The 14,868-nt window shown below is 40.8% G+C and overlaps 2 protein-coding genes across 2 annotated transcripts in view; one reads left to right on the top strand and one right to left on the bottom strand.

The window, feature by feature from the left end:
- Positions 1-1,645, top strand: part of NOSTRIN (nitric oxide synthase trafficking) — a 38,268-nt gene extending 36,623 nt beyond the window's left edge. The window contains exon 17 of the mRNA XM_060778524.2: positions 1,363-1,645. Within this exon, the coding sequence (XP_060634507.2) occupies positions 1,363-1,517 (155 nt within the window). The 3' untranslated portion in view covers positions 1,518-1,645. The remainder of the gene's footprint in view (positions 1-1,362) is intronic.
- A 1,975-nt stretch (positions 1,646-3,620) lies between these two features.
- SPC25 (SPC25 component of NDC80 kinetochore complex) lies at positions 3,621-13,647 on the bottom strand. Its single transcript, XM_060778513.2, has 7 exons — positions 13,561-13,647; positions 10,493-10,650; positions 8,958-9,023; positions 7,922-8,068; positions 7,286-7,387; positions 5,189-5,287; positions 3,621-3,884 (listed from the first exon to the last, which is right to left on the bottom strand). The coding sequence occupies exons 2-7, from the start codon at positions 10,644-10,646 to the stop codon at positions 3,760-3,762; spliced, it is 693 nt and encodes a 230-aa protein (XP_060634496.2). The 5' UTR covers positions 10,647-10,650; positions 13,561-13,647; the 3' UTR covers positions 3,621-3,759.
- Between the last annotated feature and the right edge of the window lie 1,221 nt (positions 13,648-14,868).

Raw genomic sequence — 14,868 nt, 5'->3', positions numbered from 1 at the left:
AATAACCTGTCAAATGTAAAAAAAAATATGTGTTTTTAAAAATCCTAATACTAAAAAGCCATAGGTTAGAGCAAACTACGGCCCGAGGGCCTCAAACTATGGCCCAAGGGCCGAACATGGCCCTCCAAGGTCATTTACCCAGCCCTCGCTCAGGGTCAGCCTAAGTCTTAAACAACTTGAAAGCACACAACAACCACAACAACAATCCTATCTCATCAGCCAAAAGCAGGTCCACACTTCCCATTGAAATAGTAATAAGTTTATATTTGTTAAAATTGTTCATTTTAATTATTGGAGTAAACCTTACTGAACATAATAGGAGTGACTTCTATCTGTTTTCAAGTGTTTTTGTTTTTTTTTTACACTACAAATAAGATATGTGCAGTGTGCACAGGAATTCATTCAAATTATAGTCCGGCCCTCCGACAGTTTGAGAGACTGTGACCTGGCCCTGTTTAAAAAGTTTGAGGACCTCTGGGTTAGAGGAATATCAAATTAAAACACAAACCAAAAGGGGGAGGGGAAATATGGATTTTTTTTTAAAAAAAAGTAGATTTGATGTAATCCTAATAGTATAGCAAAAACCATGGCAATTTTAAGACAACTTTTAATTAGTAAAACAAATGTGTAACCTTTTAAAAATTCTAAAAGTAGTTCTAGGAAACGTTACAACAGAATGTAAGTGCCTAAAACTCAACTATAAGGCATGGGCAAAGTTTGACTTTTTATCCCAAATTACCATATATACTGATATATAGGTCTAGAAATTTTAGTCAATACCCAACCCAAAAAACCCTGGATTGACTTATCCACTCTACTTTAACACTGATACAAAAGGAAACCTTCTATGAGTAAAGTGGTGAAAGTCAAGAACGGAGTGCATCCCTGGAGAACCTAAAAGTACAGATCACTTCTACTCTCTCTGCCATAGTAGCACTTCTGGCTTTTTAAAAGATGTCTGAGAAGAGAAATGGTAGCCAGGGCAATTGGTCCCAAGGCAGTGTTGGTGCTTCCCCTTTCCCAGAATGACTTCAACTTATCCAAGGTTCATATAAAAATCCATAATTTTGGCCCCAAAACTTTCCCTTGACTTATACATGAGAAAGAAAGAAAATGAAAACCAACCCCTTGACTGTCATTTCTCACCATACTATTCTACTTCAAGTTCTCCAACCCAGCTACCAATACTAGGAGTTTGGTTACTTTATCTTAGACTTAAGCAGACACATAAAATAAGATGTACCTGAAGAGAGAGGGTTCTCCATATAACCCAAGTCAGATATCTGTGTAAAGGATTAGGCACAGACAAGTGGTACCATGACCAAGGAGACTTACATATCTATGTGTATATTACTCTGTTAGGTGATGTGATTGTAATCCACCACAAGGAAGAAGACGGATGGTGGTACGGATCTGTCAAAGGGAAAAGGGGCATCTTCCCAGGTACTTATGTGGAAGAAGAACCTCCTTCCTCTGGCATGGGCCTCAATGGAGATGAGGAAAGCTTTTCAAGCTGAGATGGTGGGGTCTCCACATCTGGAATGGATCACAAGTTCATCTTATAATATGGTTTATTCAACTTGACAGAGCACTGGTTCAGTTTTTTTGTAAATATCTACCCTTCCTATATCTGGATCTAAAATCAAGTGTTGCCAATAGCTTCCTGTATTGTATGTATAGGAAACTTCAAACGATTAGGCATAAAAATAACCTTCCTTTGATGAATTATTGTAGTATCATGAAGATTAAAAATGACTATCAAATGACATGTATTTTGGTCTTTTTTTAAAGCATCGATGCCAGTACTTTAGCTATAATCCTATATGCACTTATCTTGGAGTAAACCTTACTGAACATAATAGGAGTGACTTCAGAGTAGACAAATAAAACTGCTATGTTAAGAGAATAAGAATTTGATTTCTCATTTAGAATCAAGTTTGTAAAGAGAATGAGCCATCCAGCCCAACGCAGTGCCATGCAGGAAAAGCACAATCAAAGCATCCTGGAGAGGTGGCCATCCAGCCTCTGTAAAAGCCTCCAAGGAATGAGCTTCCACCATACTCTCAGGCAGAGTTCCACTGTTGAATAGCTCTCACAGTCCGGAAGTTCTTCCTAATGTTTAGGTGGAATCTCCTTTCTTATAATTTGAATCCATTGCTCTGAGTCCTCCTTGACACCCTTTCACATATTTATACATGGCTATCATGTCTCCTTTCAACCTTCTCTTCTGCAGGCTAAACATACCCAACTCATTAAGACGCTCCTTATAGGGCATGGTCTCCAGACCTTTGATAGTTGTAGTCGCCCTCCTCTGGACACCTTCCAGCTTATCAATATTCCTTTTGAACTGTGATGCCTAGAACTGGGCACAGTATTTCAGGTGAGGTCTAACCAAAGCAAAATAGAGGGGCACCTTGACTTCCCTCGATCTGGACACTAGACTCCTTTTGATGCAGCCCGACATCCCATTGACTTTTTAGCTGCTGAATCACACTGTTGGCTCATGTTCAACTTGTTGTCCATTAAGACTCCAAGATCTTTTTCACATGGACTGTTGTCGAGACAGGTGTCACCCATCTGTATCTTTGCATATAGTTTTATCTGCCTAAGTGTCCTATCCTACCCTTCTCCTTGTTGAAACTCATTTTGTTAGTTTTGGCCCAGCTCTCTAATCTGTTGTAGTCATTTTGAATTCTGAGCCTGTCCTCTGAAGTATTAGCTATCCCTAATTTGGTGTCATCTGCAAGCTTGATAAACACACCATCTAAACCTTCATTCAAGTCATTAATATAGAAGTTGAACAGTACTGGACCGAACTTACTAGTCACTTCTTTCCAAGATGAAGTAGAACCATTGGTGAGCATCCTGTGGGTTAAGTTGCTTCACCAATTACATATCCAATTAGTAGTACCATTGCCTAGCCCACATTTGACTAGTTTGTTTGTGAGGTCATGGGGGACCTCATTGAAGGCCTTACTGAAATCAAGATAGGCTACACCCACAGTATTCCCTGCATCTACCAAGCTTGTAACTCTATAGAACAAAGAGATAAGATTAGTATGGCATGACATGTTTTTGAGAAATCCATATTTTAGTTATCACAGCATTCCTTTCTAAGTGATTGAAGGCTGTCTCCTTAACGATCTGTTCCAAAATCTTTCCTGGTATTGATGTGAGGCTGACTGGATGGTAATTGTTTGGGCTGTCTTTTTTTACCTTCTTGAAGACAGGGGCAACATTTGCCTTCCTAGTTTGCAGGGACTTCTCCCGTTCTCAAAGATTATTGCCAGTGGTTCTGAAATTACTTTTGCCAATTCCTTTAATAATTATTTTCCTGATTTCTAAGCTGATTATCAGAGGCATTAATATATATAATGGTCAAAATTATTATTTGCTTGTTATTGAAAGGATAAGAAAACAATTACTGTAATCTACCTTCACATTCTGATTGCCACGGTCAGGTTTCATATGCAGGTAGACTATAAAACGTAAGAACTAGGGGAAGAAGTGCCTTTTGCAGATACAGACACTCTACACATTTATACTACCAGAAGAAGCAGAATCTCATATCCACAAATACAACTTCTTTCTTTTAACTATGAAATGTACAGGAAGCAGGATTGATTCTTGCAGGTTGTATGCAGCCTTTGTTCAGTCTCTTCTGTTTTGAAGATCAAATCACTAACTATTCAAACATTTTCTAAATATGACATATGACAAAAATAAGGATACATACAGGTTTACAAATAAAGGAACATATCATGTATAATTCAAGGCAACAAAGGCTTTCCTAACATTAGCAATAAATGCAGAAAAATTGTTGGTTTCTCGTACTTTGTCCTGCAGCTCTTTGATACAGTCCAGGGGAGGAAAACAAGAGATCACTACAAAAGAAAAAGAAGAGATTAAAAATCATTTCTAAACTGAAAATTACTATTCTTGATGTGACAATTTTTTACTTACTTGATGACATATCAATCCTAAAATCACTTTGCAATGGGTGGGTTATATTTTCCTTTTTATAATACCTGGTTGGTATTAATAACTTTACTTTCCTGCACAATCAGACCTGAAGAATTACTTCTTGACATCATCATTTCTAGGAGCAGCAGTTTATTAAATCTCAATATTAGTAATTACAATTTTGGACAAAAACATTAGAGGTCCAACTTGAACTGGGTAGTTTTTGAAGTAGAAGATACAAGTGACTCGTGCATAAGGAAGCAATACAACAAACTACAAGCAGTCCCTAAGTTACAAACTCATAGTCACCAACAGGCTTCTCCCCTCTTTCCCTACCATGAAATCTCAGCAGTGAGCCTAAGTGTCTGTATTTCTCCACCTCCCTTTCCTTGTTCTGCCTATCAATGTCTCTCCAACCCCCTTTTCCCTTTTCTTCCTATTGATCTCTCCAAACAATTTTTCCTTCCTATCGATATCCCCTTCATCCTCCCTGTATCTCTCCACCTCTTCCTTCCTTCATGTCTGACACCACTTTTAATTGCCCCGGCTCAATACTATGCAATGCTGGGATTTGCAGTTTGGTGAGGCAACAGCATTCTTGGAAAACTACAGCTCCCAGAATCCTATGGCAATGAACCACGGCAGTTAAAGTGGTGTCAAACTGAATTCATTCCACAGCATAAATACACCCCAAAAAAGCTGAGAAATAAGAGAGACTCCTTGAAGGAAGGGTTATCTATTTCTATGGTTTTCTTTCCATTGTTTGGAACTATAATGCAGGAACTATAATGTACACCTTTTTTTGACCAAATGACAAGTGCACTTTTTCTTTTGCTGGACCTGTTCCGACTTACAAACAAATGCAACTTAAGAACAAACCTACCGAACCTATCTTGTTTGTAACTTGGGGACTGCGTGTATAAAGAAAAAGCAACTTAAAAGTCTAAGAAATTAAGGGTGGTGGTGGTGGGGGAAAACACAACTTCTCCAAAGTAATCCAGGATTGGAAGGCTTTCCTCATTGTAAAAATATCCATTGATAGTTGTTTTCTTCAAAACTATAAAATAAGCCAACATCTGCCCTTTAGATATCCTTGAATTACAACTTGCATCTTCACTGAACATTGGCCATGCTGGCTGGGAAGAATTAAGAGTCCAAAAACAGCTGGCCACTGCTTCTCCATCCTGGCTAAAAATTAGATTCTGTTTAGGAAGTTTACACGTACCTTCATAAGCTCCCTCTTCATTAAGGGAAAGGGTAAGCACGTATGGCTGGTCAACATCTTTGTGTGAAATACAGCGGAATATAAATTGCAGATGATTTTCTAGTTGAAAAAAATGTGACTGTATTAAGACACCCAATTAAGATATTAAGATATTAGAGAAAATCTCGAGTATTCAGCATGATCCAGCATCATACCATGCTGGAAATAATCACTGCCAGGACCACAAAACTACTCTGCATTTTATTGCTACTCCTACAGCACCTGCTCCAAAGTGCATAGTAGCTCTGCCAATGCTGGACTCTTGGTTGGCCACAGCAGCACTCTAGTTCAACCAGAAGCATCTAATGAAGGAGTAACTCAAAGTGGATTTGTTTGACCCAATGTCATGCAGGACTGTCTAAACATCTAACCCTACACTGTATTACTTTTGGTGACTCTAAACTGCTACTTTCAATGTCAGGAACTACATTGGCAGAAATGGAGATTATGTCTTTTAATAATGTCATCACCTTGAATTTCATAGCTGGGAAAGGCGATATAGAGAAAATACATAAATGACTCCACACAAAAATGCTCATTTTGGACGTAAGTGAAATTATCTATGGCCCCTTCTATACAGCCATATAATCCAGATTATCACATCAGAAAATCCACAATATCCGCTTTGAACTGGATTATATGAGTCTACACTGCCATATAATCCAGTTCAAAGCAGATATTTGGATTTTATATGGTAGTGTAGAAGGGGTCTATGAGGCTATAAACAAATGAGATGACCCAAGAAAAATGGCAAAACATTTTAAAAGGTAGAATGAAAACTAATAGTATGCTTATATGCAATGTGATCACCATCTACATTGCTTAGCAGTGTATATAGGTCGTCATGTGGATTTATGTTAGTTGAGTCATATACTGACCCTTTGAACATACTCAAGGGGGATAATTGGCGTAATGGAGAGGGGGCAGGACCACAGAATGTGTCAGGATAAATTGAGTTATGTATGTGTTTTATGTATGTATTGCAAATATGGATGCCACTGTGAATGGAAAATGCTGTGCAGAAATGTTTAGAGTTGAGGCTGTGATTATGTGAACTTGAGAAAGTAAGATAAGCTTTGTTCTGGTGAGAATCTGAAGGGAGTTGCCAGCTTCAAGCAAGAGAAGATAAGCAGATGTGAAGAAGTGTTTTGTCTTTCGGTTTTGACTAGTTCTCTTCCTGTATGTCGCTCGCTGAAGAAAGATGTGTTTGCTGTGTGTGCTTAGCAAAACTTCGTTTTCTTTTGTAACTCAAAGCTTGCAGAGTCCTTATTTGCAAATCGTCTGTTTAATCTAGCATTCCTTCCACTGGGCAGCGTCAATCTCTGACAGAATGGCAGTAGCTCTGAGATTTCTAGAGCAGTGGTTTTCAACCTGTGGGTGCCCAGATGGTTTGGCCTTCAACTCCCAGTAATCCTAACAGCTGGTAAACTGGCTGGGATTTCTGGGTGTTGTAGGCCCAAACACAGGAGGAACCACGAGCTGAGAACCACCATTCTAGAGGAACCAAGCAGAACTCAGTGCTGACATCATCATTACATGTTTGGTAATCAGATGCTTATACAATCCTGCCCATTTATTTTTTTAAAAAACAGGAATGACTGATGGGGTGTCTTTAGAGGTTGTTCAATAAGTCCAAGGTGGCCTTTGGACATTTCAGAGAGAGAAAGGAATACCAATTTCGCAGTACCCCAAAAAGAATATGCATAATATTGTGTTCCCAACAAGACGCCAGCCCGTGTAACTAAAGTAAATACATCTAAAGTTTGCTCTGCAAACAAAATCCATTATTAAATGACAAAGATGAACCAGATCCAGAGAAAAATGATCCATGTTTGTCGTTGTCATTAAAGAGACTGATTAACTTAGGTAAGAAGACTAGAACTACCCACACTCAAAATGTGCGAATTCCCCCCTAAAACAGCCCTTTGTATTAGTGACAGCGCAGACCTGCATGCAACACAGACCTTCTTGAATGTGCTCTTTTTGCACCAGGATAACAATTGTCCGCCATCAGTGGAAAGCTAATTGATAGATATTGCTATAGAAAATCTATCTTACCAGCGCTTCTGTGTATTTCTAGCCCAAGGCTTTCTTTAAACAGTTTTTCGGCCTTGTGTAGCCTTTCCTCCACTTCTTTAGTGGCCTTGTTTTCAGCTGAAACTGAAACAAACAAGACCTCAAGATGTTTTACCATACCTTTGAACCTGAGCCAGTTTCATGAGAAGAGGGTGTTATGGTGCTTGAGGCAGGAAAAATAGCCCCAGAGCTTGTCTACTTCGGCCTAAAGTTATACTCCTCTTCCAGTACAACTGATTCCATTTAAAGAAAGGGAGGAGGGAGCAGTTTTGTTTTGTGCTGCCCTGGAGACTAGGACGCGGAACAATAGCTTCAAACTACACGAAAGGAGATTCCACCTGAACATGAGGAAGAACTTCCTAACGGTGAGAGCTGTTCAGCAGTGGAACTCTCTGCCACGAAGTGAGGTGGAGGCTCCTTCTTTGGAGGCTTTTAAACAGAGGCTGGATGGCCATCTGTCGGGGATGCTTTGAATGGGATTTTTCTGCTTCTTGGCAGGAGATTGGACTGGATGGTCCACGAGGTCTCATCCAACTCTATAATAATTCTATGCACATTTTTCATGCCCCAATGTTCCTGAAATGCATTTTCATGATCAAAGTTCTCCTTGCAACTTACTTTTATTTTTACTGATCAATTCTTTCTTGAGTTCTTGAATATTTTCCATCAACTCTTTCTCTTGTTTTTTCTCCTCCTCAATATTAGCAAGGACTTCGGATAATTTCTGCTGTTTTTCCTCGGCTAACTTCTTTTTCTCACAACACTCTATGGGGAACAGAGAGAAGTGGGTGATCACTGTTACTGCAAGACCCAGTCACAAATCTGGTTTCATCCTGAACAATTGTGGTGGCAAACTTAAGCAGGTGAATAAAAAAGTTATTTTTTAAATGACGCTGCCTTTGAAATGACAGGTGCTAAACGATCTCCCAGCAAAACTCAGGACTATGTAAATGTGGTGTGTGCATATGGAGTTTGTTTCTAAAGGTACCCATCTATCTGACAAATTTTACAGGAATTGGGAAAAAGAGCTGAGGATATGCCTTCTTTTGCTATAAAATGCAATTTTCCAAGCCCAGTACCAAACTGATTTGATACATCTTGACAGTTTTGATCTATGCATAATATCCTACTCCTAGCCAACAACATGCTTCCACTGGCACCTATAGCTCATTTTTTGATGTTTTGAGATTTGGTATCTTTTGGAAAGAAACTACACACATACCATAATTTTCCCCCTAAAATTAAGGCTCCCAAAAAGGGAAAATGATGGCATCCTAAATTCTGTGATATATATATATAGAGGGGGGGGGGGGGGCACATCTTTGGCTTACTTAGCGACACAACATATGAATGATATGTTTATAAACCTCGACATCTAAGAGACTTTGCTACAAAAAATAAATAAATAACTACTTCTGCTTGCAATTAAATCTTGCAAATTTCTACCCACCTTTGGACAAACTAGGGAACAATGGCACTATAAACCTACAAATAGCAGCTTAATTAAGACTTGTGTAGAAACATGAAAATGCTGGTTCAGGCACAGAAGACCATCCCCACATAACAACAGCATTTAAAGTGTTTTGCCTTGGTCCTGGTTTTGGGATAACAATATCAATGCATGAGAAGGAGTAAGAAGCAATTCATACGATACCTTTTGTACACTGGTGAACTTTCTTGACGATCTCATCCCCTTCTCTCAATTTACTGGACCATTCATCTGTAATTAAATCAAAATATATGCCACTCCAAACCTGAAATACTTGTAGAATCATTTACAAACCAGTCAGAGATACAAACACCGCTTTAATAAATCTGTTCAAAACAACCTGGATTTTCTTTACACATACCTTTCCCCAAAAGCTGACGAACCCAAATGGACATCATTATAACAGGCAGCACAAATGAAATTTAAACCTGATATTCCTTTTTGGGTAGCAAATTTTGTCTGATCAGAAACCTCCGTATTATTTCATCAAATGACCACACAATTGGCAGTAAGACAGTCTTTGAACAAGGAAATTGCAAAGGAAAACCAGAAAAAGGAAAACCGAAATTGAATCATATTCACAAATTCCAGTCTACTAGCAGAGATACAAACTAAGACAGCACCACACTACATTGCCACCCTACTGTATCCATGAATCATGCACCCACGGATTCCACCATCCATGGTTTGGGAATACCCAAAAAATATTATTCCCCAAAAGTAAACTTTGATTTCCTGATTTTACATAATGGGCACCATCTCATTATGCCATTGAATGTAATGGAAACTGAGCATCCATAGATTTTGATGTCGTGGAATCAAATCACAGCTGGGAGAGGTGAGCTCCCACTGTTAGCCCCAGCTTCTGCCAACCTAACATGCAAATGTGAGATCAATAGGTACCGCTTCAGCAGTAAGGTAACGGCACTCCATCCAGGCATGCTAGCCACATGACCTAAGAGGTGTCTATGGACAATGCAGGCTCTTCAGCTTAGAAACTGAGATGAGCACCACCCCCAGGAGTTGGACACAACGCGACTTAATGTCAAGGGGAAACCTTTACCTTTACTGCATATATACCAAAAGGAATCTCCTTGGAAAAAGAATTGAACCCTGGGAAACTAACTTCTGGTAAGCAGATTCATGGCTTTCACTCACTAACCATGGTAAAAATCTAAAAAACTTGTGTCTCTTTATGCAGCCCTTTGAAAATTTAGGAGAAGCTTCATTTTGGATCCTACAATTAAATACTACCTCACTCCCACAACTGAACAAATGTGGAGCTTGTTTCCAAAAGGTACCAAATCCATCTGAACAAATGTGACAAGAATCAGGTGGGAAAACCTGCTAAGGTTATGCATTCTTTTGCTAAAAAAATCATTTTCCAAGCCCTGAAACAAAGTGATTTGACACATTTTGATCTGTATGTAATATTCTGTTCTGAGCCAACAATGTGCTGCCACCTATAAATCTTGTATTTTGGGGGATTTCGTACCTTTTGGAAGCAATCTCCAAATATTGTTATAGCATTTGCCTTAATACTGCTCAGTATTGTATCTGAGGATGTAGGTTTATATCCACAGAAGGTCATTCAAAAAGAAAACCTACTTTGTCTTATAGGTTCTCCCATGCTTTCCCCTCCACACCCCTTCCTCCTTTTTATGCAACAATAAAACATAATAAATCATGTGCAACTTCACCGTTTAGAGAGGCTATGCATTCGAGGTACTTATTCCTTAGTCCCAAAGTCCGGTTGAGGGATTCACGGCAAAAAGGTGTTTCAAATTTCGTCCAGAATTCCTTTAATTCTTTGTCAAGAATGGCAAGTTCATCATCTTCTTTCGCTTGGGCCATTATTCTGAAAAAACAAAACAAAAGACTGCTCAAGGAAGGTCAGAACGAAAGCAGCCTTGATAAATAAAGAACCATTTCAAAACCCTAGAAGAGACCAGAAGTGACATCCAGTCCAACCAGTGCAGGAAGACACAACCAAAGCACTCCAGACAGATGGTCATCCTGCTTAAAAACCTTCAGAGGAGACTCTGCTAGACTCTGAGACAGTAGCGTCACTGCCAAACCATCAAGAAGTTAGGAATATCTATACAGATAATAAAAGTGAAAATATGTATGCATGCGCATGGTTGGGGTGTCCACTTACAGAGACAGACTCCCACTTCCACAAACAGCTATGATCCCCATCTGTGAGAAGCCACCAATGGCCCTCCTTCCAATGACACTGCAAGTTATAATGAGCGCCTTGAACATGTACAAGCCCTGCCAATGTCCTCCACAAACATCATACTGACCACCGTCCAAGTGAAGGCTTTAATACGGAGACAATTTCCTCCTCGATTTATGTATTTTCTCCACCACAGACATCTCAGTATTTCTTACTCTCTCAATTGATGTGGAATTTGCATGGCCCCTCCCTCTGCCCCTCCCATAACCCTTTCCTATTCTTTTCTATGGCACATAGCAAGCAGAGGAATTGATCAGCAATTGAGCATACTACATAGGTTTAGGGATAATTCACCATGATTTATAGGAGTTGTAGGTACTGGAATGTATAGTTCACCTGCAATCTATGAGAACTCTGAACTCCACCAATGATGAACCTGGAACTAGCTTGGCACACAGAACCTCCATGACCAACAAAACATACTGGAGGGTTTTATAGGAGTTGTAGTTCACCTACATCCAGGGCTCACTATGAACGTAAACAATGATGGATCCGGACCAAACTTGGAATGAATACCTAATATGTTCAAATTTGAATACTGGTGGGTTTTGAGAAGAATTGGCCTGGACGTTTTGGAGTTGTAGAAACTGGGATTTATAGTTCACCTGCATTCAATGAGCACTCTGTACTGGACCAAACTTGGCACACAGAGACCCCACGACCAGCAAAAAATACTGGAGATCTTTGGGGAAAATGCACCTTGATTTGAGGGAATTGTAGTTCACCTACATCCAGAGAACACCGTGAACCCAAACACTGATGGATCTGGACCAAATTTGGCACACATCCCTGATATACTGAAGTCTGGCTACTGGAGGGGTTTGGGGGGGGGGGGAATCTGACCTTCCTTTCTGGGAGTTGTAGTTCACCCACAACCAGACTGTGATGTCCGCCGATGATGGACCTGGACCAAACTTGGCACACAAAACCCCATGACCAACTTGAGCTACTGGAGGGGTTTGAGGGGACTGATTCACCATAGTAGTTGTAGTTCACCCTACAGCCAGAGAGCACACTGAACCCCATTGATGATGCATCTAGAGCAAACTTGCCCAACATAAGTACTGATGGCGTTTCAGGGGGTTAACCTGGTATGATGTGAGTTGTAGTTCACCCACAATCTTATGCATTTTGTACAATTTTAAAATTGACTTTTTCACATAAGCTAGGAAACGCTGGGTCCTCCAAGCTAGTAATATAACACAAGTGATCACTTAAAACTCTTGGATATCTTATACTATTTACAACTCATGCAAAATTAAAAACCAGCCAGTCTTAACTAGTGCCTCACATCCAGGCCATGTAGACATCAGAATAATTTCAATGTCTGAAAAGGTCAGAAAAGGCTTTGGATCTGTACTGAGCTAAAAGGTAGCTTTGCCAGCTAAGTAACCAGGTAGTAAATAAAAGTGAAACTGGCCCATACTGTTTTCAATACTCCACTTTTCCCAATAGCCTTCCTTTAAAAATGAAACACTTAGGGATGCATCTGTACTGTAAGAATTAATACTACTGCAACACACTCTACATGGGGTTGCCTTTGAAGACTGTTCAGAAACTTCAACTAGTCCAACGTGCGGCAGCTAGATTGCTCACTGGAGCTCCATACAGGGAGCACACCACCCCCCTTGCTATGTCAACTCTGCTGGCTTCATTTCTGAGCACAATTCAAAGTGCTGCTCTTGGCCTATGAAGCCCTATACAGCTCCGGCCCAGCTTACTTGTCTGAACGTATCTCCCTCTACACTCCGCCTCGTAGTTTAAGATCCACCGGGGAGACCCTGCTCTCGGTCCCACCAGCCTCGCAAGTGCGTCTGGTTGGGATGAGGGACAGGGCCTTCTTGGTGGTGACCCCCCACTTGTGAAATTCGCTCCCCAGCAAGATTAGATTGACGTCCTCCCTTCTTTCTTTTAGGAAAAAACTGAAATTGTGATTTTGGAACTAGGCTTTTGGCTGGCAGGCACAAGGGCACTTTGGACATTGAACTGGACCATATGATTGTTATGATAATGGAAACGGCTATATGACTGTATAATTAATGTTATTGTTTTCAATTCTATTGTATATTTATGGTTTTTATATTGTTTATATTGTGAAATTGAATTTGTTGCCCATGTTAGCCGCTCTGAGTCCCCCCCTCGGGGGTTGAGAAGGGTGGGGTAGAAATGTTGTAAATAAATAAATATAATAATAATAATAACAATATAGTTTGACACCACTTTAGCTGCCATGGCTCAATAGCCAGGAAAGTTGTAGTTTTACAAGGCCTTTCGCCTTCTCTGCCAAAGAGTTGTAGTTTGGTGTGTTCGCAGCCTTTCTTGGCAGGGAAGGCTGAGGGCTCTGTAAAACTACAACTCCCAGGGCCCCGCTGCATTGAGCCATGGCAGTTAAAGCGGTGTCAAACTGCATTAAACTTGAATACAGATCTATCTATCTATAGTTAATATATTTTGCTAATTGAGCAGCTGGGTGTCCCACTGGCCTCCCATCCCAGCAGGCAAAGAGAGATGCCTGAGATGAAAACTCACCCAGGTCGCCAGCGCCCGATTCAAAACCTCCATCGATTTCGCGCCAGCGTCAAACGGCTCCTCTCCTCCTATTGGCTCCACTTGGCCACCGCCCCCTCCCGAGCGCAGCTAGTGATTGGCTGGCGTCGCGTAGATGGGCGGGGAAACGCTACGTTCGGAAGGTTGTTCTTCTCTGCGATTGGACACGCGGGTTGGTTGGGCCATGGGCATGATGGGAATGGTAGTTTAAGAGCTGTATTTGGGTGGCTTCCTCTGATCAAAGAGGGAGGAAAGCAGGTTTAGTTGACTGCCATCTAGTGGTCATTGGAATTACAACCACAGCCAAGATAGGTTCTGTAGGTTTGTTCTTAAGTTGAATTTGAATGTAAGTCAGAATAGATATATTTTTAAGTAATATTTTCCAAGCTTTTGAATAATTAATGCGATTTTTTTTGCTAATTTGTCTAACCTTGGCTCATACTTTGTAAGTTTGAGAGCAACACATGTAGCAGCATTCAGGTCATCTGCTAGTAAATAATGAGCAACACTCAAAAGGCAGGGGAATTCCAGACAAAAATCAATCAGGGCCAGCTAACACTTCCAAACAAAGAATTCCCTCAGGCAGCAACCAGACAGGCTTTGAAGCTGCAAGACTATTGAATGCTAATCAAGGTGGCCAATTGAAACATTCACGCCTATCTCCAAGGAACAGTTCTTTCTCCCACCCTGGACATTATTCCACAGATATATAAACCGTATTTTCCTAGTTTCCAACAGGCTTCACAACCTCTGAGGATGCCTGCCATAGATGTGGCTGAAATGTCAGGAGAGAATGCTTCTGGAACATGGCCATTCAGCCCGGAAAACTCATGGCAACCCAATGATTCTGGCCATGAAAGCCTTCAACAACACATCTGCTAGTCTGTTTCTCCTGTCAGATTTGAAAGCTGAAAACCGCTGCTCACAAGCAAAGTAAGGCTACATGTCAACTCCTGGGGACCCCGTACACTTCAGGGTATTTTCTTAGGCTAGTGTTTGTCCAGCTCCCTCATTTGAAACAGCACCTCCTTGAGATAGATTGGTGGCCTTCTAATCGGGGTTGACCCTGCTTTGCTTTCCAGATCAGATGGAACCTGGGGCCCTTTAGGGGGGCAAGGCTACAGTTTTTTGGGAGTGGGGTGGCCCTAGGGAAGAAGCCAAGGAGGCAGAGGGATGCATAGTTGGGGAGGTAAGATGAAAAGGCCAGTGTTTGTTGAGGGGGAGCTGTTGGGTAGTGCCGCAGGCCCCATGGGGGAGGCAGTAGGGCTGGGGGCTTACCTTGCTTGTGCT

Source organism: Anolis sagrei, chromosome 1 (assembly GCF_037176765.1).
Source record: "Anolis sagrei isolate rAnoSag1 chromosome 1, rAnoSag1.mat, whole genome shotgun sequence".
NCBI lineage: Eukaryota > Metazoa > Chordata > Lepidosauria > Squamata > Dactyloidae > Anolis > Anolis sagrei.
The sequence above is the reverse complement of the archived record's forward strand: the minus strand, read 5'-3'. Positions and strand labels throughout refer to the sequence as shown.